We start from the raw sequence: 25,282 nt of genomic DNA on the forward strand, positions 1-25,282 counted from the left end.
GACCCTGGGATCATGACCTGAGCCGAAGGCAGCCGCTTAACCAACTGAGCCACCCAGGCACCGCTAACCTTTTTTTTGTTTTAAAACAAAATTCCCCCTCTGACTTTTCCAAGACTATGAAGTGGTTGAATAAATTCAGGAATCTGAAGTGAAAAACTCCATGGCTTGTCTGTAATTGCAGTTGGGGCTTCCCCAGAAGCTGAACGCTCTCCTTGACCAATGGCTTCTGGTTAAGGCCAGTAGCCTGGTTCCCTCAGGAGTTGGGAAGGAAACATTTTCCTCTATTCTGGCTGGCCTACGAATTAAATTGACATGAAACAAATTAACAGGAGAGAAACAAAAGCTTAATAACATGTCTATCTCCTGTATGTAAGGGAGAGACTCAGGGAAACTAAGCAATTCCCCCAAAGGGCTGAAGCCATCACCTTAAAAACCATCTTCAGTTAAAGACAAAAGACGTTGGGGGTGGAGGGTCCATTGTGAGAGGAAAAAGCACAGTAAACAAGGGTCATGCTGTTATGCAGATTTAATTGCCTTCTGCATCAGTAACAGTTTCTAGAGACTTAGAGCTCCCTTTTCCTGATACCCTTACACATGGAGATTTCCCTTGTCAATGCAAAAGTCTCTTACAGTAGGGTAATTTCTACTTGATTTTCAGAGCCCATTTTATATCTGAAGTTTCTTTAAAGTAACCAACTTAAAATAATATGCCAAAGAGGCGTATCTCTGAGTGGCGAAATTTGCTCCCGTTTACGGGCTCTGACATTTTAGGAAGTTGTGCGTGCGTGCACCTCAGACTCTCCTCCCCCTGGGGTCCTCCTTCCTTTGTGGGGAGGTACTCTTCTCCTTTCAGCTCTCTGGCACTGGTAGCCAGAGCAACGCACATTGGGTCAGGAGCTGCCCCCTTTAGAGCACCAGGCTGGCTGAGGGGAAGTCACCAAGAGAACTGAGAGAATGGGGAACTCTCCGCTGAAGGAAAACAGGTGAGTCCAGTCTCCCCAGGGGAAAGCAGCGGACGTGGGACAGAGCCATCAAGAAAAAAAAAAAAAAAAAAGAGGTCTTTGGGCAAGGGGAGGGAACAGGGTAAAGAACTGAAAAAAAATTAAGTGCCTACTGAGGGTCAGACACTAAGTTCAACTCCTTATAGTGCTGGCCTTCTCCCCAGAATCAGAGTGAGCAAGCAGCTGGTGGAGAACCCCTAAAAGGCAGAAGGACTTTATCAAGGGAGGTCAATGCAGTAAACCATGACTTAAGAAATGCAACAATTTTCTGAGGGCTGGCAGGGGATGGGGGTGGGTAGGACAGTCTCCCGAGTTCTTAATGCCTGCAAGGAGCTCAAAGACACCACTACTCTTTTAATTACTATTTTAGTTCAAAATAAATAGCAAGCTTCTGCCCACAGGGAGGGCTCACCCGGTGCACATTCCCTGCAATGGGTAAGCAGCGGTCATTAAAATCGGTCAAGAATTTGGCTTTTTCTAGACTTTGGTTTCCTAATTTTAAGAGGAAGTAATAATACAATACCTACCTTGGAAGTTTCTAGTGCGTGTGATGCTAGCACAGTGCCTTACACACAGTAAGGTTCAATAATAATAAGATATTATTTTGAGGGACCATCATCTTCATTAACATCAAAGCAGTCATTGTAAAAATTAGTACCACCCAAAACAAAGAGAATCCCTAGTGAGGTGGTCTAGGAAGAATGAACTCGCTGGGACAAGGAAAGGGGAGTACTTTTAAGGATTACGTTTGGCATCCTGAGTCCCAGTTCCTGCCACTGGGAGCTAAGACACGGAACTCAAAATGCCACCTGTCAAAAAGAGGCTTGGTGAACCCATGGGATGTGTCCTGCCCCTCCCTGAAACCCAGTGTTTTCTGAAACTCCTCCCTGGTTCCTCAGGCCTTGAGCCATCTGCAGCTCGGCCATGTTATCAGCTTATAAATCCCTATTCTCATATCTATGTGTGAGTTCCTCAAATGTAGAGACTGTTTCTTAGTCATGTTTGAATTCCTGTTTCCTAGCATTATTTCTGACAAATAGTAGGCACTCAAAATGAGTTTGATGAATGATTGGAAACGTGAAGAAATCACTGTCTTGAGAAGAAAAATAAAACAAAATACAGATACAATGTGACTGAGAAAGTCATGATTGATGTGACATTTGTAGTTTTTTTGTTTTGTTTTGTTTTTAGAATTTTGGTGTGAGGGTGAAGGATTAGGACTTTAATACATATTAGTTGTAGAAACAGTGAAAAATACATGAAGTATAAAGAAAAAAATGGTAACTCACAGTTATAACTGTTGACAACATTAGATACATCTTCCTTATTTTAATGTCTATATTTATCAGTCATTTGTATTTCTTTGTCTGTGAAGAGCCAGTAATGTCTTTTGCCTATTTTTTGTTTTGGATTTTGGTCTACTTTGTTTTACTGAGAGTACAAGCTATTCTCAGTTTGAAGAAATTAGCCCTTTCTCATATTACAAAGAAATAGTTTTTCTAGTCTGTATATCTTGTGCCATGCAAACTTTTTATGTTTTGTTTACTATTTCTTAAACATAATTGAATTAAATCTAGAAAGCTCTTAGGTTTCTACCAATTAATGCTTAAAATTTTTCCCCATCTTAAGATAAGACACATCCACAGTATCATTTTTTTGTTGTTGTTTTATTGCTTTACATGTAGATCCATACATTCACTATATGGTGTCAAATACGCATACACATACACACACACACCCCCCACCCACACACACGCACATATATTTTTTTTTCCAAAATAGTTGATCAGTTGGCTCAGCATCTTCATTTCCATGCTGATTTAAAATGTTTCCCTTAGGGTGCCCCAGTGGCTCAGTTGGTTAAGCGTCTGCCTTCGGCTCAGGTCATGATCACGGAGTCCTGGGATCAAGCCCTGCATTGGGCTCTCCGCTCTGTGGGAAGCCTGCATCTCCCTCTCCCACTCCCCCTGCTTGTGTTCCTGCTCTCGCTGTCTCTCTCTGTCAAATAAATAAATAAATAATCTAAAAAAAATGATTTAAAAATAAAATAAAATAAAATATTTCCCTTAGTATAATTTTCAAAGGCTTTTAGTTCCTGAGATCTGATTTTCAACTTCACCCCTATCTCCCATTTATCATCTAGTCAGCACAGCCCCACCATGGTTCTCCAGATCAGATTTGTTACAAAAGCCATGGAGATCCCCCCCGCCCACACACACACACACACACACACACACACACTGAGCAGTGTGTCACCTAGTCCTCTACAAGAGGAGCTCAGAGTCTTACTGATTGGTGGTCCTCGGACAAGTTACCTAACATTTTTGGCCTCAGTTTTCTCATTGGTAAAAAATAGAATCATAACATCTATCTCATGGATTTATTCTGAGATTAAATGAAATATAACATATAAAATGTGTGTGTTATATACATTTAGTAAGTGGAGTGTGTGTGTGTGTGTGTGTGTGTGTGTGTGTAGAGAGAGAGAGAAGATGAGAGAAAGTAATAAGCATATAGTAAGTAGTACTTAATTTTTATTTTTTTTAAAGATTTTATTTATTTATTTGATAGACAAAGACAACGAGTACAAGTAGGCAGAGTGGCAGGCAGAGGGAGAGGAGAAGCAGGCTCCCCGCCCAGCAGAGAGCCTGATTCAGGGCTCGATCCCAGGACCCCAGGATCATGACCTGAGCCGAAGGCAGACACCCAACCGACTGAGCCACCCAGGCGCCCCAGTAGTAGTTAATTTTTAGTTTCTTTTTCTCTATACCCTCAAATCCCCACAAGTGAAAAAAAATGGTTATACAGAAACCCAACCCGCACAAGGAACAGATTTATTTTCTTTCTTTAATCCTTTCTTCTCCTCTTATCCCATGTTCTCTGCCTTGGTGCTGTAAAAGCTGATGACTTACCTGAGACAAGCCAGTACCCTTCCCCATCCCCGTGCGCCATCCCGAAGACTGCGCCAAGTGGATAGACCTCTCCATATGCTGATAGTCTCATGGTCATCATGAGCAATCCCGGCCGCATGGGAACAAATGATTTAGGGCCGGTGGTGTGTGGAGTTTGTCGGAGAATGTCGGTGGGTGGGTTGTTGCCATGGCAATGAGGAAGTGTCAGATAAAAGGTTGCCATGTATGTTAAAGAGAAGCTGTGAACAGATCTGAGGGGAACAGGCTGAAGCTGAGGTGATGCCGGGGTGATACACAAATGGCAGAAATGGCAAAAGTTGGAAAAATTGGTAATCAAGGAGGGAAGCCCAGAAAGGAAGAACTTAGCTCATTCCTGATATGTTGGGTTTTAGGTGGCAGCAGAACACTCAAGAAATACCCTGGACTCTGGAAAACCAAAGCTTCGAACAGAGAACATCCAGGTGAGAACAAATCCAACAAACCTTCTCCCAGCCTTTGCCCATGAAGAGTAAAGTCTGTCAGGTACTGGACTTCACATGCTCCACAACGGAGCACCCTGCCTCGCCCAGCAGCAGCTGTAATCATGGTAAATGTGAAGACAAGACAAAAGACAAAACACTTTGAACCTTTGGACAGGAGACGTGCAACCCCTGCTGCCTCTGATCATTTAGCTCAAGTACCTTTGTGCTCAGCTCCATCCTGACCATTCCATTTTAGACTCTTTAAGTTTCTATTGCTGAGGTGACTACATCTCCCATATGATCGTTAAAAGGTTTGTGGAGAGAGACACTTGCAATTACCCTGATGCTGTTAGACCAAGATTTCCTCATGAACCCTTTCTGACCAGTCCTTTTGAGTGCCAGGGAATCACTCAAATATGGAACTAGGGTCTCAGGGTCCAAGAATTCCAAAAAGTAGCAAAGCCAGTTGTTCTGTGACCTATAGACTTATCTGCCCTTTTCCCATGGTTTCAGGAGAAGCTCTTGAAAGAATATCAATTAAATTAAAAAGCAACCACTGAGCCAAAGCTTGCATTAGGAGCTGGACACCCAAAGATCCCCCAACAGGGATCTGTACTGTATCACTGGGGGAGGATATGTCTGGACGGTATTTTTACAGTACATGTCTTCAGGGCAAGCTAAGGATCATCTATTTGGGGGATATCCCTGGACGTGTGTTAAAGCATATACTCCAAATAATGAACCAGACCAGAAGGGTCATGGGCATTATAACAAGGTAGAGACTGGGTAGACTAGTGGGCCAGGGAAGCTTTATGTAAGAGACAGGAACCTGGAATTGCCGGCACAGAGTGTGGCGTCCCAGAGATACATCCGGTCTCCTGCAGAACCTACCCCAAACCAAAACATCCAGGCTGAAATGCAAGAATACATTACAGAAAAATTGAGTGGGGGAAATAACAAGCTTGAAAATAGTTTTTGCCCATATTTAACTTTATGTGACCCTTACAACTCCATGAGGTAAGCAGTGTAAGCATCTTCGTTTTACGACAAAGAAACCATGGCTCAAGTTTTCCAAAGATCCTCGTCCCGTCAGTAACTCAAAATCGGCTGTCTTTTCTCATCACCCAAATCTCCTTAGGGAACCAAATCTCCTTAGGGAACCCAGTTTCTTAGCACTGGCGAAGTTCAGTGGTTTCCTTCGGGCGTTTCTTCAGCCACAGAAACAGGAGATAGAAACAACGGCTGAAAGTCGCATGAAGAGGAGCCATGCCTTTCAGCCGTCAAACTCTGGGGGTACAGGGACCCCCAGTTGCTGTCAGAACACTCTGCCATGCTGGCGCCGACAGCATCTCCTCCAGCACCCTTTGCAAGGGAACTCCCTGGGAAGCTCACTTTGTGGGGGATATGTCCGGATGGTACTTTTACAGACCCTTTTAACATAGTGTTACCAGGACATGCAGGGCTTTCACATTCAACTACATAGGTAGCTGACTATGACTCAAGTTCAGAAAGATGCCCAGCATGATAGACGTCAGCCTGGATGTCTGACTGCAGAACGATCTGCCTCCCATAAAAAAGATCCCAAGTCCTGTTAATTTACCTGTCCCTTGGGTCAAGGAGGCAGATTTGATGACCTGAGCCAGTTGGAGTTACTCTGTTCTTGGCTACTCGTTCATCTATCAAATATTTATTGAAAATAGATTTACCAGCCACTCTGCCACATGCTGGTGATCTATGCCGGCGATGAACAAAATAAATCTATACGGTCCCCAACTTTATGAATCTCTAGTGTAGGATGTAAACAAATGAACTGTTAAATAACAAAATTCAACAAAGTAAATGGGAAGATCTACTTGTCTTTATTAAATGATTCACGAATCAGCAACACCCCATCTAGTAGGTAGAGAGGCTCTCAAAGGAGTTATATATAGAAGGAGAGTGGAGAAAAGAAAGTTATTAGCAGAAGAAAAAGATTATCCCAGGTGAGGCTACTACTTTCTAAGGGGAAAAGCAAGGTGTCTTATCATGCAGATTATCTCATCTTTTTGTGGGGATGGAGAAGGCCAGGTGACAGACTTAATGGCACAAATTGAAGAATTCCCGGCTGATGGGTTAAGACTACATTGATGGAGGAGGTTGAAACTGCAATTCAATTATGTTTAAGCACCACTTTGGGAACTCAGTCCAAGTGACACCATTTTGAGCCAGTGTTGTTTTGGGGTTTTTTTCAACCTAACAATTATAATGTGGTATACATTTATAATTATAGTTTAAATAGGAGAAATTCAGAGTACAGTAGAATTCACTATAAATATTGTCTAACCTGTACCAGAAAGAAATTTCTAAAATGTCCACACACTGATACCATGATTTCCTGGAGATGACTCTTGTGTGTCCTTCATCACAAGAGACCAAGTAAATCATTGAAATTGGGGATGAGCAAGCTCTTCTAGGTGACTTGGACACATCTATCATGCTAGAATGACTCCTCCCTCCCAGGATATGAACTGCCCCTTTGGAAATATGGAGATGATGCCTATCAACAGCAGAAAGTTCCTTCCCTGATTAGGAGGTGATACGCATCGTCTTCATATTTCCAAAGGGGCAGTTCATGTTCTGGGAGGAAGAAATCATTCTAACATAATAGATGTGTCCAAGTCATCTAGAATAAACACTGTCTTGGGGGTTGGGAGAGAAAAAAAGGTTTTTCACAGAACTGGCAAAGAGAAGGAGTCACCCTAATCAAGCTGCAGAAACCAACATGGTGACTTGTGTCATCTCATGGTTATTTTAGATGCTGGGACTGCTACGTTGCCGAAGGGTGTTTCTGCCTTCCGTGGTGAGTGGAGAATTGTTTTCAAGAGTTATTTCACTGAGTGTGGTTTCAATGTGGTATTTACTGTAAATCACCTGTAACTGCCCACTGTCTGTGGCCACAGGGGAAGCCTCTGACTCCCCAGACACAGTCATCTGAGAGTTAGTCAGGGAAGTAACAATTCGAGCCTGGTGAGAAATAGGAACAATAGTCTTGATGGCGCTCCTTGAACCAGAAAGCCCTAGAAGCAAGGCTGAAAGTGGCCACTGTAGAGGGAAAGACCCCTCCTCACACTGTAAGTGCTAGACTCCATGTGTGGAAGCACACGTTCCTGGTCCTTGCACAGAAAACTCACAGCCAGGGTGATCATATAAGTCCTCTGACACCCTGGGAAGGCATTGAGAGTGAAAGGCATGCTACAAATAGTTTGGGGTCCCTAAGTGACTGATAAGGACATTACCCAGACTCCCTAAGCCAAGTGGGACATATGGTCATGCTGCTTGGCACACATGTCATTGTCTCCTGAGATGATAATGAGCTTCCATTATATTTAGACTGTGTTCCTCTGGGGGACTCGTCTCTACAGAGTAGTTACCCCTGTGCTCACATGGACCACATTTGCTTGCTTGCTTGCTTGGAGGTCAGAGATCAGGCTTGGGGTTGGAATTGGAAATAACCTTGGCTCCTTATGTCACATGATATAAAAGAAATTGATATTTTGTTAGAAAAAAAATCCCCAAATAGTTAACTATGACATCACCATAGTTCTCCATTTATAAATCAATTCTACCTCAACCCATAGAAAAGGGAAAAGGGAGAAGAGAGAGAGACACACACACACAAACACACACACACACACACGCGCACACACACACACACACCCAGAGGTGGAGATTTCTACTTGATCTTATCTTTCATTTTTCCTTTTATCTATCTTCGTTTTCCTCTACGCTAAAGGAGGTATAACTTTAACAAATGAAAGAGTTAAAGATAAGGTTTTAGAGTCCAGTGTCATTTCCTTTGAGAATTTCTGAATATTGAAAACTTTTCCTTCCTTTTCTTTTTTCAGGAAAAAAGTATGCATTTGTAAAGCAAAGCCAGATTCCTCAAAGACGAGTAAGTCATTGCTTTCTCATCTTTTCTACTTTGGACAGACTTATATTTCCACACCGCCCCTTCTCTGTGCTTCCCAAGCTCCTTGGGCGTCGTCCTTCCAGTGTAACACTTACGTGTGGGTCTGTGTCACTCATCCAGTTGCTTGTGTCTCTCTCCACAAGACTGTGAGCTCATCGAAGCAGGAACTGGCTACTGATCTCTGTATCCCCCCGTGAGGTCTGGAGGCCAGACGGGTGAACTGGGAACAATAACTGGAAAGGTAGAGGGTCACCGAGAGCAACAAGGAGGGGCGGGACCTTGTAGGCAAGCTTAGGATTGGAGTTTTTGTCTTGAGAACTGCAGAACTATTGAGGGGCTTTAAACAAGGGGCTGGTATGATGCCCTTTGCATGAAAAGACACCGCCTGGGTTGCTGTGCAGAGAACACATTGCACTAGCGCCTGGCAAGAAGAGATGCTGGAGGTTCACTTAGGGGGTGAGGCAATGGTCTTTGGAGACAGAAGAGGACTGCAGCTAAGGAGAAGAAATTCGAGAAGGAGAGGGTGGTGAATAGCATCACATGCAAGAAAGAGAGAAAGGAAATATAGGCCTGAGGACAGGCCATTGTATTTCTAAAGAAGAAAAGTGATGGAGTTTTGCCTCTGCCTTCCTGGGTTTAAAGAGCAGAGCCTAATTCATTCACTCTGAGTCTTGCAAACTAGCTCCATAAAGTGTATGTGTGAATAATACGGCCCTCCCACCCCTAGCATCACCCCGGGGAATGGTGGGGCCCAGGAAACCCCAATCTCCATCAGAGCAAAACAAGGTGGAGATAAGACCTCTAATGCAAAAACTCACAGACGTTCCTTGCAGTGATAATCAGGGACCATCCTAGATGGCCATGCGAATTTATGGAGATGTGAGAATCTGGGATGTCAGTCCTGAGGGAAGGTAAATCCATAATATAATAAGATGAGCTGCAGGGGCACACCCACCTCCTGTGTTAGGAGGGCATCCTGCGGCTTCCGTGTGAAAGCTCACGTTGGCTTATCGAGCCTGTGTGTTTGCGAGGGGGTAGCGAGTGCATCCGTTTGCCTCTTTGCTGAGTGGCCAAAGCCAGTTGCTTTTAAATAAACTGGCTTTTGAAAATCTGGCCAGGTTTTGTGTGTATCTGCTAGCAAATTCAGGAATGGGAATGCTCAATTTAAGAATTTCCTTCCGTCAAGCTTTCCCTGAGCACCAGCCCCCCCACTACTATCATCCCCTGTCACCTGCAGTAGACACGACAGTCCTCCTTTGCATCATGGATCCTCAGGGGCCCTTGTCTGCCTCCTATGCTAGCCTGTGAGCCCCTTGAGGACAGGAACTGTTTCTGATTTTTCTTTGTCTCCCCCGTGCCTGGTACAAGGTAGGTATGCAATGAATTTTGTATGAGGGAGGGAGGGGTGAGGGAGAGAGAGGAATTGTGATTTCCCTTCCAAGACCCCACTGAATATGTCTCCCTCCACTCAGCCGCAAACAGCTCTGCTGTTTCCTTAGATGGTCCTGTCATTCCCCAGGGGTGTGTCACAGGTCAGGGTAGCCTGACGGACCACTGTTCGGCTCTCCGACTGCTTCTGCCCCAGTGTCCACAGCTGCCCCCCACTCCCCACCCTCTCCACAATCTCTCCAGGACCTGAAATTGATTGTATTTTCTTTCTCCAGATAAAGGAATGTCATCTGCTCCTGTGCAGGTAATGCAAACACCTCTGACCCCTTTTCTGAGATGCTGGTAGCAATGCAGATACCCCAGATGGCAGAAGTTGGCCTCCAAGACCCCTTCCAACCTTGATATGAAAGAAAGACTTTAGATGCCAGTGCTTGTCGGCCCAGGGCCCTGTGTGGGGCCTGGTGGCAGCAACGTCAGCCACCTCTGTTGTACATCTTACTGAAAGGGGCTAATATATATGGAGCCCTTTGTTGATGCCAGGCAGTGTGCTGAGAGCTTTGCCTAGAGTGTCTCACGTCACTGTTATGGCGATCCTATAAGACTGGCACTATTATTTCCCCTGTTGTACAAATGAGAAAACAGAGAGGCTAAGTGATATACTCCCCAGGCCAGACGCTGACAAGAAGTCAGGGGCATGATTCAAAACCAAGCCTCAGTCCCAGATCCAAGGTTCTCCCTCTTGTATTTTGCTGCTTTGCTTTTTTATCTCCTGAGATTCCACTGCCTGGGAGCTTCTTTTGAGTGGTTTCCCTTTTTAATAATGCAAAAATCTCTAGGATGAGTGGTTAAATACCATAAGCTGTCATGCCAAGGTGGCCTCAGATTGTTCTCTTATATAAAAATGTGCTGCCCTCGGGGTCTGAGACTTGGGAATTGTATATATGACTTGGGATAGTCAGGGGTCACTCTGGAACATGGGGCAGAGAGGACATGCCTGGGCAGGCTGAATACTCTGGACGCATGAGCTCTCTGGATGCCTGGGCTAGTGGTTGGGGTGGGGGTCGCCATTAGGAAAAACAGCCAGGGGGTGGAGGAGAGATGGTCATGGAAGACAGATTTTGACCAGGGTTGGGTCTGTGTTGAGCCTGGAGTATATAAAGGGAATGGCAAGAGTCTCACTCTTGATAAGGTTCTTCTTTGACCAGCAGGACAGTGCTGATCAGAGCTCCTCGGAGAATCTCTGCTACACCCACATTAATCATGTCGTCCTTGGGAGAAGGCTATCAGGGATCTCCAGTGAGGGGTTCTATGAGAACGTTTCCCCTAAGACCAAGACATCCAGGAAGTCCTTGGGAGAAACCGAGACTTCATACGCACTTCTCCGGGTGCCTTCCTCCCCGAGGCATTTGTCTTCCCCAGAAGATGAATATGAACTTGTAGTCCCTAGTAGAATCTCCTTCCACTCCCTGCAACAGCCACATGTACCTCTGCTACCGTCAAAGACTCAGGTTTCCTATTTATAATGAAATAGTTGGACCAGCACTTGTCTAATACCAGTAAATAAAAACTGGGGGTGTGGGGCTCTGGTTGAAGCAGGTGTGGGGTCTAGAGCCCTTCAGGCTTACCCCCCTCCACACACACAACAGCCTTTGTTACAGGGGTCTCTGCAGAATCCGGTTTGCCAACCACAGGGCCTCTTAGATCCAGCTCAATATTCATCATCCAAAGACCAACCACCTATCCCGAACACCGCTCTTTGAGAACGGAGTGGCCATCTTTGATTCCAAATGGCTTTGGAAAAGGACCAATTAGCTCAATGGAGGGAGGGGATTCTTGGTCACCTACAGCTATGAGTATCACAAAGGGTCTGCTCCTTTGTCCAGATTCTTCTCCATAAAATGTCCACATGATTGTTTCCTGGAGTCACAAGGAAGCTTTATCCATCGTACTAAGTGTGCCAAGGGGTTCCACTGGTTCCACACGTTTGAAGGCCCAACCCCTCACTCCAAGCCTTCCAGGTGGCAACCTTGTGTGTTCCTCTCACCCTGTGCCACTTAACCGTGTCCTTTGCATTGTGTCCTTTGACTCGTTGACCCTTGTGGTTTTGTTGGTTATGTGAGTTGAATCAGTAAGTTCTACATCAGGTTTTTATATAATTTTTAATAAAATTTTAGTCCATATTTTTTAACCTCGTATTTCTCCCTAGAAATCTTAACAAGAAAATCACAGCATTAGAGAATGGTAGAGTAGAAAGACCTATGGAGACACTCTAATCCCATTATCCTTTTTGCTCAGAGAAGTAACGCAATGTACATTGCAAGTTAGTGACAGAACTTTATCCAGAGCCTGATTTCCTGGTTTCCAATTCAGCACTCTTCCAACATATTAGCTAGAAGAGCCTCTACTCAAATGTGTGGTGTGTGTGTGGTTGAACTAATACGTCATGTATAAAATATGAAAAAAAGTCCACATGAGAAAAATAATACACACACATCCCCACACACATACCCCTTCTCTAATGAGCCTTTCTCTGTATGTTCTGATTATTTTTCCTAATTTTTTCTTCATTATTCCTAGAATTCCATCTATCCCCTAAAACAGAGGTCAGCAAACTGTGACCTGCAGGCCAAATCTGACCTACTGTCTTTTTTTATATATAAATAAAATGTTATTGAAACACAGCCATGCTTATTCATTTATACTGTATACATGTTCATACTGTCTATGGCTCCTCAGCCACAGAAGAGTTGAGTAGTCGTGACACACACTGACGGTCCTGCAAAGCCAAAAATATTTATTTTTTTGCCCTCTTTAGAAAAAAAAATTTGTAGACCCCAGACCTAAACGATGATACTTGGGAGATAAACTTTATAGAAATGTGTTTGGGTATTGTAACTCATAAGAGCTGGTACCAATAAACTGGCATGAAAATATTAAACCACAAATGATATGAGTGAGGCCAAGAACAATTAGCAAATTAGACTATTTCTATATTCACACCTGTGTTCTCAACTTCCTGTTTTTTTTTTTTTAACCTGTGGCCATTGTCCTAATTTTAGGGATGTTAAAATAGTAAAGGTTTGTTGACAAAGTAGTATATAAAATTATGTTTAATTACTGTTTTGTCCCCCAAGGTACCTAAAGTTAAATAACTGTTCTTTAAAATGCACTAAATACGGGGCGCCTGGGTGGCTCAGTTGGTTAAGCAACTGCCTTCGGCTCAGGTCATGATCCTGGAGTCCCGGGATCGAGTGCCGCATCGGGCTCCCTGCTCAGCGGGGAGTCTGCTTCTCCCTCTGACCCTCTTACCTCTCGTACTATCTCTCATTCTCTCTCTCTCAAATAAATAAATAAAATCTTTAAAAAAAAAACTTAAAAAAAATTAAAAAATAAAATGCACTAAATACCAGGGAGGAGAAATCCAGTGACATGAGGTTGGACGTGTCAACACACGTTTGCTGAGACTTCAGGCAGTCAGTGGTCTTGAGCTAAAGAGCCAGTCACATCTGGGTATCTTGTCCTCTGCTAATTTCCCATTTTCAGCCATGGAACGCTATGGAACCCTAACCTTGACCCTTGGCCAGGATTCACTTAGGGAAAGAGTGTGGACACTAGAGTCAGATAATCAATGATTCAGATCCTGGCTCTATCCCTTCCTCCCTCTGTGACCTTGAGCATGTAACTTGAAAATTTGGCTTTATCACCCATGAGGAGGAGGGTTGCCTCTAATGTATGTAATTCATTTACCGCAGACCTTGAATAAATGATATTAAAGAGCAAAAAGGACAAAAACCTTCATGACATATGGAGAAAAACATGTGTGGATGTGCTTGATGATCAGGGTCATCCAGTGATCTTCCAGTGGGTTAGAAATGGAATTGCTGGTTTTATACTGGAATTTGTCATTTGGGCGTTGGACCATTGCTAAAGTTGACCATTTTAAATATCTTCAGTACAATATAAGTTATATTAGTTTGAGTCTTCTCCTATGAAAGCATTATTTGTCCCAAATAGTATATGCCTCTTACCAGCAATATATTAAGTATAAATGCTTCGCCAATGAAATTTGTTCTTATAATGAAATTCAGAGGGATGATGGAAGGGAATGATTTTTGAGCAGGAGAGCCCTTCAGGAGTGCTTTGTCTGTATATAATGCTATTCCTCTTTTCCAGAGATTTCAGGACTTTGATGAAAGCCATGTAACCCTCTTCACAGAAAATACACATTCACACAATATTTTATACAATTTCACGTGGTCAGGGCTGTCACCCATCAATGAAAGAATTTCTGCACTCTTGATAAGAAACAGAGGCTGAGGATTTAAACTGCTCCCTCAGAGCACAGACATCATCAGGGAACTCCCCTCCCCCACGCTCTTCTTACACCTGTACTCGGCCAGTTCACGGAGGCAGGCTTTGTGGTTTCCGTTTTACGTTCATAGTAGCGTCTACAAATAGTCCTTTAGCCTGTGAATAAATTCTTATTCAGAACAGAAGAGAGGTACAAGAAAAGGGCAAAGCTAGGTCAGGACAATCTACCGTTGATAACAAATAAACTCAAGTGCTGACGTTTTTCGGACAACCTTGGGTGCCAAGTGCTTCGAATATTCTCAGGAATGGGATGGAAACATGTAGGTAGAACAGGACAGGTGAGTCCCTGGGATGCTACAGGAGCCTTCAGACAAAAGGAGATTCCGTTTACACGTATCTGACTCTGTCCTTTTTCCAGCCTCTTGTGTTCAGAAGGCACCTTGAAAGTCACTGGATCTGAGCGTACCTCAGTTCTGCCACCTGTTGAATGGGTCAGTGTAAGTTCTTCCCACTTTCCTACAGAGGGTGCTTTTGCAAGGCCTTCGGGGGAGCCCTGGGTGGTCATGATCATCCCAGAGGGTCTTCTACAGTCTGATGGTAACATCTCTTAACTCATCCCTTCCCCTCTCACCACCTGTGAGAGCACACTCTTCGTGGATTCAGTCAAGCCTGAACTGAACATGACCCTAGGGAGCCTGCCAAAGTCAGAGGCTCTTGACGGTCTGAGGTTGCCTAGTGGGCTGGACATTGCTCCCCAAGACTGGGGAACTCCAGGCTCATCCATTCACCTCTCCAGGCCTCGCTTTCCTAAGTATGAGATGAGGGGACTGCCTGTGGACACCACCGCCAGCAACACAGGGCAATGTGAAGGAGCGGACTGTAAGGCAAGGAAACCATAATGGGGAGCAGGGGAGGGAAGACTTACCGAGATTTCTCTCATGTTTCTCAGCACGGATGAGACTCTGAACGGGGCAGGGGTCCATGCAGAGCCCACAGCTAAGAGGGAAAAGAGGGGCAGCTGGTGGCTCAGTCGGTTAAGCATCCAACTCTTGCTATCAGCTCAGGTCTTGATCTCAGGGTTATGAGATCGAGCCCCACATTGGGCTCCACACTGGGCATGGAGCCTACTTAAAAAAAATGAATGAATGAATGAATGAATGAATGAGAACGTGAACCTCATCCTAATCAGACACAAACATGTGTAAAGGAAAGCAAATCTGTCTATTCCAATCCCACCCCGGCTGCAGGTTCAGCTGTGTCGTCCCTCTTAGGCAAGGCCTTCTCCAACTAGACGACACTGACTGCTCTCTTCTCTGACTACCCACAACCCGAAGTCTGTCCCCATGTTCACAACAGGCTGTTTTGTCTTGCTGTTTCCTAGCTGGTCTGCGCAGAGCCACACTGCCCAACGAGACCAGCAGCTTCTTTTCTTATTATCGTCCTCCTCTTCGCCCATATCTCCTGGAGTCTTCTGCCAAACACATCATTAAACAAATCTAGAGCTAAGTTAAATTGAAAGGTAGAAAAGAGGGACACCCAGGTGGCTCAGTCGGTTAGGTGTCTGCCTTCCACTCAGGTCATGTCCCCAGGGTCCTGGGATCGAGTCCCGCTTCGGGCTCCTTGTTCAGCGGGGAGCCTGCTTCTCCCTCTCCCTCTGCCCTTCCCCCCCCCTGCTTGTGAGCTCTCTCTCTCTCTTAAACAAACAAACAAATAAATAAATAAAATCTTTAAAAAAAAAGGTAGAAAAGAACTGGATGCATGGACAGAATTTTCATTGGGGATGGGAGGGGGGCACACTCCAGTACTCTGGCTGTACCCTTTCTGCCTGCATCTAAGTGACTTCCAGAAAAGACCAGTGCCTCTTCTCAAATCCTTCAGTGATGTCACAGATAATTGTTGAGACCTTATTATGCACCAGGCATTATGCTTATCGTGAAGATGCGTGGCGACCACTAAGTTCATCTCCTCTGGCAGAACAGTGTATACCTGAGTGCCATATTTTTTCCCAGACACCTCAAAATACTTAATTCACAAAGTTCAGTTCTTCCCACACCACTGGAGCCGAGTCAAACCTATGGAAAGTCTTCTGTATGACTTGGTAGTTGCGTCTTAGTGCTTTCCAAAGGAGAAGGGAAAAGCCCACTGTCCTGGCCCTTCCTTCCAGCCCGGCCCTTCAGACACCTGGGCCTGCCGGGAGAGCACCCTGGAAGGAAGCAGAGGGGAGAGGGGGCCCCTCCCTGCTCTCCCTGCAACAGAGGAGGACCTAGCCCACTCCAGCCCCTCCAGCTCAGTCTTACTCAGGAGGGGAAACTGCCCTCCGGGAAATGAAAAATCAGTTCCAGCACCATTCACCGCAGGAAAATGCCAGCCCCATCATGCCCCCGAGACACAACACCTGTGAAACAAATGTGACTGTGACCACGCCCACGCCAGGAATAATTTATTGCGAATAGTTTTAAATCCTTCCCCATGAAAGTTATTCATTACGTTCTCAAAAGTAGACACACGTTACGGTTTACATTTGACATGTAAAAAATAAAGAGGAAGAAGGGAAACACACCTATTTGGATAGTTTGAGGAACTGGCCTCAAAATGAGACAGCAGGTTACAATAAACGTACCCTCCAGTTAAATAAGAAAACAAGTTCACATTATCCAGAGTCCTGGATCACAAAAAGACCGGGGCAAATCTAGCCTGAGACTCACAGCTGGACACCTCCCCGTGCACGGCAGCCCCTCACACTGACGTCCACCCACGGCCCATTAACTGAGATCCCAGGGCTAAGAATGTCTCATGATAGGACCACAACACTCTCTCTTGGAACATTTCCAGCAAAACAATTTTCCCAACGAAACAAATCCTCTGCTTCCTCATGCTAGGCAATTCCATGTCTATAGATGATCAATACAGTCGCTGACATTCCCCCTGGCCTGCTAACAAATTGGCATCAAGCCTCCAACGGGTTATTTCAAACAGAGAGTGGTTCTTCCTGTTTCAAATCCTTTTCAGTAAGATACGCAATCAGTGTGTGAAGACACTGAGTTTTAGAGGAGGCCTAGTCACATGGGACAATAAAAAGCCAAGGACCAGCGTGCACATGGTAAGCAGCCTTAACGATCCACTGAGGGAAGTCTGAGAAACTGTTAAGTGCAAAAACCATCCCAAACAGCAGTTGTGTTCAAAACTCAAAACACACAGGGACCCACGTTTCCAAAAGCGGTGTTCAGGAGTCACTGGAGCCATGAGGAGATGTGAAATAAAACACACCTCTTATTCTGTAGCTACACATGACCCAGTGGTACTGGATGATGTGCCTGAGGCTGGGGTAGGCAGCTACAGGTCATAGAATTAGCCACAGAACTTTGCTGCTGTGGTCTGGTAAAGTGACTTCCTCACAGTCTTGCTAAGAGGTAGATCAAATAGCAGGACAGGAGTGGGAGGACTTCGGCGAGTGATTGGCTCAGTTGTCCCTCACCTCGTGCCTGCCCACTCTTTCCACCAGCACAGGCTGACAGGATCCTGCCTGAAAGGTCACCTTTGCACTAAAGAGAAAGTGTGCACGTGTGGGCGGAGGCAACTCAAGCTCCAAGAATAGCAGTGACCCCGCACTGCAAGGCCCACCCACCTACCCCATCACCCCAGCTCCCTCAGGCTTCCTGCCTTTGCCAAGAGTAGACCCCACGGGGGTGGTTCACAGGGGCTGTTCTGCGGGACACAGAGCCCAGACTTCATAAATGCTGAATCAGGAGAAGTCTCCCCCCCCGCCCCCAAGTCACTGCCAGGCCTTCCATGGTAATTCGCAGGATCTTCTCTGGAAAACAAAGTGAATTCTCTCATCCCCAAACTCAGTGGAGCTCTGCCTTCAGATGCACACCGACATCCTCCCCTTCATTCTGAAAAGAGAATACAGGCAAACGGAAGTCACTAATTTTTTAAAATCATGATTATTTTAAAGATTTATGCTTTCATTTATTTCATTGGGTTTGAATATAAACTCTTTTGTAAAATTGAAATGCTTGTAAATTCCTAACAGAGGAAGTTTTCTTTTCAGTCAACGCACACACATCCCCACCCCCCCCACACACACCTCTGAACACTTTTCAGAAAGCAAATAACACAATGCTCATTTGTTTTGGCATAGCTCATGATAAATAACATTTTGATGAGGCCTGCTGGGTGCTGAGGACATTTAAATATTCAGTCCTTCTTCATAATCTCACTACTGACCTCAGTTTGAGGTCAAATTTTCAGTTTGTTAAAACGTCTACGGTAGCTTGTGAGAAGGTCTGCTGAAAGAAATGGTGTGGACCTGGTGTGACCAAGGAGATGTCTGTGCAAGGACCTGGGGACACCACACAGACAGCCCACGTGCTACCACAGGGTCCTCGCAGTTGACATTATGGGCTGGATAATTCTCCGTCGCAGAGAAGCTGTCCTGGGCATTGCACGATGTGCAGAAGCATCCCTGCCCTCCACCCACGAGATGCTAGTTATCTCACGTACACACCCAGCCTTGACAACTACAAATGTCTCCAGACATCGCCAAATACCCCCAGGGGTGCGGTGGGGCCGCAGAATTGCGCCCACAGGAGAATGAGTGCTCCTTGGCCAAACGTTCCTTGAGTTTCTGGAAAATCTATAAAACAACTCAAATGATTTTCCTTGATACCGAGCAGTCCTTTCAAGGACGGAACTCACACATCGGCCCCTCTGCCAGCAGCCAGCTCATCGGTTTACCACAAAAATGTGCAAACAAGATTCACCGTTCTCACTGCCTACAGGTTTTTCCTCTTTTCTCTCACATAAATCTGGTCTTTGCCTCTGTTTCTCATTTAGTGTACTAGCTGACTCCTTCCCCTGTGAGAAAACAATACAAAATAACGAACTCAGGTCAAGATGTCTAAAGTAACTCAGACTGCCATTTTACATTTGTAAAGCAGATTTCTCCTCCTCATCCCCAGCGCCCCCAAACATCCATAAGGTGAAGTAGCCCCAAAACCCGGGAAGGCGGGAGGTGAGAGTTATTACAACAATTCCCTGACCCTCGGGGGCATCATGCCGCGTGAAATCAGTCAGACGGAGAAAGACAAATGTTGCATCAGCTCACATGTGGACTCTAGAAAAAACAAACTCATAGAAAAAGAGAACGGACTGGTTGTGGGGCAGCGGGTGGGGGGCTTGGGTGAAGGTGGTCAAAAGGCACAAACTTCCAGTTATAAAATATGTAAGTTCTGTGGATGTAACGTACAACACAAGGGCTAGAGGTACCATTGCTGTATGGTGCATTTGAAAGTTGCTAAGAGAGGCAATCCTGAAAGTTCTCATTACGTGGAGAAAAGAATTTTTAAGTCATTGCTCTTTTATTACCAACAACAGCCAAACGATGGAGGGAGTCCAAATGTCCATCGATGGATGAAGGGATAAAGATGTGGTGTATGTACACACACACACACACACACACACACACACAATGGAATAGTCAACCATAAAAAAGAATGAAATCTTGCCATTTGCAATGACATGGATGGAGCTAGAGTGCATCATGCCAAGTGAAATAAGTCTGTCGGAGAAAGACAAATACCATATGATCTCACTCATATGTGGAATTTAAGAAAAAAAAACAGATGAACATATGGGAAGGAGGGAGGAAAAAAAGGAGAGAGGGAAGCAAACCATAAGAGACTCTTAATGACAGAAAACAAACAGAGGGTTGATGGGGGGGGGATGGGCTAATGGGTGATGGGTCTTCAGGAGGGCACTTGTGATAAGCACTGGGTGTTGTATGTAAGCGATGAATCATTGAATTCTACTCCTGAAACCAATACTGACTGGTTAACTAACTAAAATTCAAATTAAAAAAAAAAAAAGAATCATTGTTCTTTGAGAACTGGAACATTATCTCTGTAGGAAACCAGCTGCCCGGCTCACCACGAATGGCCCCGATGATCACAGGGGGTCATGGGGGGAGGGGAGGTTTAACCGTCAGGCTCACAGTGTCCATGAACATGGAAAACTGGCTGGGTCTCACTGGGCCCCTCCCAAGGGCCTCTACCTATCCCTGCCTGAGCTCGTCCCCTCCCTTGGCCTGCCTGCCTTTTTTCTAGGTCTCTCTTCTTCCTTCCTCACTCCCCAAATGGTCACTGTGTCCTCTTCCATTTGACTGATACTCATATTCCTGAAAATATCAAATGGCACAAATACTGCACCTGCATGTTCTAGAAAGTGGACATAGGGTCATAGAAACACCCTGTCTCCCACAGCCCAAATGTCTCAGAGGAACAGTACAAGCTCCCGCTGAGCTCCGCGCTGCATCCGTGGGGCCTGATGCAGAGGCTGGCCCTGGGCAAGTGTCTCCAAGGCCATCTGCTCAAGGTCTGCTCAAGGTCTTCTCAAGCTCTCCCCAGGCTCACAGGCCACTTGCCCTTTGCCCTACTCTGTACGGCCTTCCCAACCCAATCATCTCCTCAACTTTTTTTCACCATCCTCCTCTACCTTCCTCGCCAACATTTGGAAAAAGCTGGTGACCACTGTACTACAGAGGGGGCTCAGAAAATCACGACCGGTCACAACACACAGCGGCCGCCACACACACAGCTCAGGCAGGTGCACCTCCCCTCTCTCACCTCTTTACACAGGAGGGGTTCGAAGGGCTTGCTTTCTTTTCTTCTTTTTCTCTCTCTCCTTCCTTCCTTCCTCCCTCCCTCCTTCCCTTCCTTCTTCCATCCCTCCCTCCCTCTTTCCTTCCTTCCTTCCCTCCCTCCCACTTTTCTTCCTTCCTTTCTTTTCTTTCTTCCTCAAATTCCTGTAGAGGGGGGTATAGCCTCTTCACGCTCCACATGTACGCCCTCTGTCTGGCCCACAGACGCAATTTATTCAGATGCTCTGTGAGGAAACTATTCATTCCCAGGGAGCTAAGATCTGACCTTCTGAATGTCATCCTTTCTATATGGGAAAAAAAAAAAGCTTTCAGAACTGCTTTATAACACTCTTTGCCTCCTTAGACAAGGATTGGCCTACTTTCACTTCCCAACATCAAGAAATAAGCGTCATTATAATAAACACCCCTTCTCATACTATGTAGCAACAGGGGTGCTTTATAATCTCTCTGTTCTATCTTCTAATGCGAGGCTGGCTGGCACTGTGCCTGCTGCTAACCCATCTCCTGATTGGCCTTTTTCATTCATTCAACTACTATTTACTACTACTAGTGTGCGGAAAGTATTTCTGATGGATCGTGGGTGATGGACTATCAGAGATGGCCGGCATCGGGGCTAACAAGAGCCCATGCCTTGCCCGGAGAGGAATCAGAGTGGGGCGTGGGACCAGAGGCCCGGCCGAAGTTCTCGTGCAGATGCAAGGGAGGCACCTCTCCAAGGCCTGTCACCGGGTTTTGTGCAAAGTCTTAAAAGTTCTCAGATTCTGACAAGTGGGGTGTCCTCCAGGCTCATTAAATCTTTTTTTTTAAGATTTTATTTCTTTATTCATGAGAGACAGAGAGAGAGAGAGAGAGAGGCAGAGGGAGAAGCAGGCTCCCAAGGAGCAGGGAGCCCAACGCGGGACTCGATCCCAGGACCCTGGGATCATGACCCGAGCCGACGGCAGACACCCAACCATCTGAGCCACCCAGGCGCCCACCTCCAGGCTCATTAAATAACATGCCAGTTTTCTCATCGCACTCTTGGTTTCAAAAGTAGGTAAGTGAGTTTATTATACTCACAGACTGTTTTGCCTTGTTCTGCCTCTAATGTAACAGGCAAAGTGGCCTTCAAGGGAAAAAGAGATAGGTTCCCCATGTTGGGATCATTATTAGTTTCAAATTCAGTACTTGCTTCTCTTATGAAACCGCGGCCTTTCCACGGAGCTTACTAATAATATTGCAAAGTGGGATACGGGGCTTCAAATGCGGGTGAACGACAACAAGGAAACAATTTAATTGTTTTATCCCAAATACTCTGTCTGCTCGGGGAAGGCAGGGACCAACCTCCACGGAGCGCGAACATCACCAGCGCAGAAATCAGACCCCAAGCAGCTGCCCTCAGTCTGGCTCACCACAACTCTGCCTTCCTGACTTCCTCCACTTACCGTAGAGCAAGAGGGACGCTGGATCCAGTCCCAAGGTCTCACAGCCAGGCACTCCCCGATCATGCAGATTCTGTAGCAACACGCCGTGCACCAACTCCTTACTCATCCTGTACTTCATAAAGCCGTCACCTTCTGAAGGAACCCCAAATTGCAGGTGGTAGGCTATTGTGGCATTTTCGTTGCTGAAAGACACACCAAACCGAGACAGCAACACGTATCAACAGAATCCCACTGCAACTCAGGAAATTGGCTTTAGCGGGACCATATTTATAGTTCCTCACGTTCTTCCAGGACAAAATAGCAAAGGGCACACTGTTCTAGAAGAACCCTCTTCCGTAGTTTCCTCACAAAAAGTGGAGGTGACCCTAACCTCTTCCTGGCACCTAAAGCCCATCCTCTAGGAGATCACTGGAAGAGGCCACTGAAGGGAGAGTCACGACCCAGCTATTGTCAGGGAAGACCGAAGGCTGGCCCACCGTAGGCTCCAATGCCAGCCTTTTATCCCCTGGGGCAGGGAAGCCACGTACTCCTCTTGTATTCCCTGCTCCACGTTCCCACACTCCATCCACCCTCTCCTTGCCCCGACAAGCTACTGGGTTCAACCAGTTCATTCCTTGACCTATAAAATATTTAAGGTAGGACGCAGAGCTCCCTGCAACCCGCTCGTTGCAGAACTCCTGAACTCCCACACATAGCCCCGTGTAGCACCACGAACCGCACCCCCCATTTGTCTCTAGACTGAGAAACCTGTTCTGTCCCGTTTCCACCTCCTGAGGCTCCCAGCTTTGCAACTCACAGTAAAGACACCTAAGGAAAAGGAGTTTTCATCTTCCCAGCACATATTTTTCCATTTCCAAAATGAAAATAATCATAGGGCTATCCTCAGTTCATTAGTAGCTTATACTGCTCCTTAAATGCTAGCTCAGCATTTAGGTGTTTCAAAGCTATCCTGTTACTTTGGTTCAAGAAGGCCCAGATCAAGAGCCAGTAATAAAATAATTAAGAGGTGGCCACATGTGAGACCCTGCTCTGCAGTGGTTTTTTACAGACTGGACACACTTCCCAGGAGCCAGACTCAGACCGCTGTCCCTGCTAAGGACAGGAAACGAGCTCCCTCTTGTGGCCAGAGGTCACATAGGCCAAGATTCTTGCATTAATGGGGCCGTTTATGAACTCTGCGACAGCCAAGCCGTGTGCCAAACCCTGCCATGCAAATGAGCAATATACCATCAAGACTCTGGAGAAACTCTCTCGGGTTATGGATGCTGCTACAGAAAATGGCTAGAAAATGCACGTTCACACTTTTAGCCGGCCACCCAAGTTTGCAGGTGTCCTTCTTTGTCCCCTGTGCTCCACCTTCCAATTATGGCTATCCACGGTCAATGTCTAGACGCGCAGCCACCCTGCACTCCCACAGGTGGGCAAAGGCTCAGGCTGGCTTTGCCAATGACCAGAAGCTGACTTCTGGATGGTGAGAGGGTTGCCCTGCCTAACTCAGTCCCACTAGTTCAACCTAGTCCCACCGTGTCCAGTCACCCACCAGGGGAGTTTACCTTATGGCTAGATTTTGAGGGGGAAAGGAGGGATTTTCAGGAAAACAGAGAGCCTGCGCGCTTTGCCTCCACTGCCCACCATTAGAGTGGGCCCGGGAGGTGATAAACCAATGGGCATTTTCTTAGGTTCCTGCAGGGGCATGGCCGGGGCAGGACCGAGGTCAGTATCCCCTGGAGACACAAACCCAGCTGTCAGGGGTCTGGCTGTCTCCTGCCCACTAGCGGCGGCACATTTTGGGGGGCAATGGCTTTTGTTTCTCAACTCAACATTGTTAAAACTCTGCCTGCACCTCTTTCTTTCTTTCTTTTTTCTTTCTTCTTTCTCTCTCTCTTTCTTTCTTAAGATTTTATTTATTTATTTATTTGACAGAGAGAGACATAGCAAGAGGGGCAACGCAAGCAGGGGGAGTGAGGGAGGGAGAAGCAGGCTTCCCACGGAGCAGGGAGCCCGAGGTGGGGCTCAATCCCAGGACCCGGGGATCATGACCTGAGCCGAAGGCCGCTGCTTAACTGACTGAGCCACCCAGGTGCCCCTCAAATAACTTTTAAAAACAAATTCTCTAACATCAAGTCTTGAAATTTCTAGCCATGCTTGACTCAACTTTCTGATGTTTTTTTCCCCAAGGTCGACCCCAACCCATTATGCAATCCCACCTCCTCTAGACCCATAATCTGGGGCTGGATTCTTGGAAAGACCCTTCCGATTGAATGCCTTCCCTTTCTCAGCTGTCTTGAAATTGCAAGTTGGGGCAAGTACATGGAGGAAAATGTGTTGGGCTTTTTTCTATTGGCATTTTAATACCAGTAATTTGTGATTAAAATGAGCAATGTCAGAGAGGTCACCATAAGGTAACATGCACAGTGGGGGGTCCATAAAGAAGGAGGAAGAGTGTCGTTGCCAAGGCAACCCACCACTGGAGGCAGTTTCAGATGTCAGGTCCCTTTTGGTCCCATCCCGCTGTGCTACCACGTGCTTTACATGCTTCCTCTCTCAGATGTACGAAGATTATGGTCTGGGAAATGTATAGCTGGAGAGGGGGATTTCAGCACAATACTATCTGTGATGGTCACGGTCCAGAGGTGTCTTAGGAATAGTGGATAATACAGCTTTGTCACCTAAATCTTGTCCTAGCAATACAAAAAGACAGTCACATGTACACCTCTTATCTAAGTTCTGTAAATGGAGACAAATATATTTAAGATTAAGAAATGTAAAAAGAAAAACTGTATGTATATGTATAGGCTATACATGTTTAGTACATAAAGTATATGTGGTAAGTACACAGATAGAAGAAATCATACTAAACCGTGGATGGCAGTCCATTCAGTAGAAGGGAGGAAATATACTATGTGTATGGAATCGACTGGAACATGCAATATCCAAGGGTAGTAGGCTGGGGTGGAAGGGCGAAGGTAGACTTTTCCTGTATTACATGTCTTTATATTTTTAATATTATACAAGGAGCATGAACTCTTATATTAATTATGTTCCTCAAAAGCAAAAGCTAGTATACGGATTATATCATTTACAGCACATCACTATCTGAGATCTGGTTTTTTCTTTTTAAGTAGCCTCCATGTCCAGCGTGGAGCCCAGTGTGGGACTTGAATTCACGACCCTGAG

The 25,282-nt window shown here is 45.7% G+C and overlaps 2 protein-coding genes across 5 annotated transcripts in view; one reads left to right on the plus strand and one right to left on the minus strand.

The window, feature by feature from the left end:
* The first annotated feature begins 853 nt into the window (after nucleotides 1-853).
* GCSAM (germinal center associated signaling and motility) lies at nucleotides 854-12,377 on the plus strand. Of its 4 annotated transcripts, none has more exons than XM_027585669.2 (6): nucleotides 854-983; nucleotides 4,306-4,374; nucleotides 7,169-7,213; nucleotides 8,259-8,305; nucleotides 9,988-10,016; nucleotides 10,918-12,377. In XM_027585669.2, the coding sequence occupies exons 1-6, from the start codon at nucleotides 955-957 to the stop codon at nucleotides 11,233-11,235; spliced, it is 537 nt and encodes a 178-aa protein (XP_027441470.2). In that variant the 5' UTR covers nucleotides 854-954; the 3' UTR covers nucleotides 11,236-12,377. The 4 variants fall into 4 exon arrangements, with proteins under 4 accessions (XP_027441470.2, XP_027441471.2, XP_027441472.2 ...); XM_027585670.2 differs by having other exon boundaries at nucleotides 10,921-12,377; XM_027585671.2 differs by lacking the exon at nucleotides 7,169-7,213.
* Nucleotides 12,378-16,442: 4,065 nt separating this feature from the next.
* The window catches only part of C1H3orf52 (chromosome 1 C3orf52 homolog), a 28,170-nt gene continuing 19,330 nt past the window's right edge, over nucleotides 16,443-25,282 (minus strand). The window contains exons 5-6 of the mRNA XM_027585553.1: nucleotides 22,106-22,287; nucleotides 16,443-17,916 (exon numbers count right to left, since the gene is read on the minus strand). Coding sequence (XP_027441354.1) covers nucleotides 17,912-17,916; nucleotides 22,106-22,287 — 187 coding nt within the window. The 3' untranslated portion in view covers nucleotides 16,443-17,911. The remainder of the gene's footprint in view (nucleotides 17,917-22,105; nucleotides 22,288-25,282) is intronic.

Source organism: Zalophus californianus, chromosome 1 (assembly GCF_009762305.2).
Source record: "Zalophus californianus isolate mZalCal1 chromosome 1, mZalCal1.pri.v2, whole genome shotgun sequence".
NCBI lineage: Eukaryota > Metazoa > Chordata > Mammalia > Carnivora > Otariidae > Zalophus > Zalophus californianus.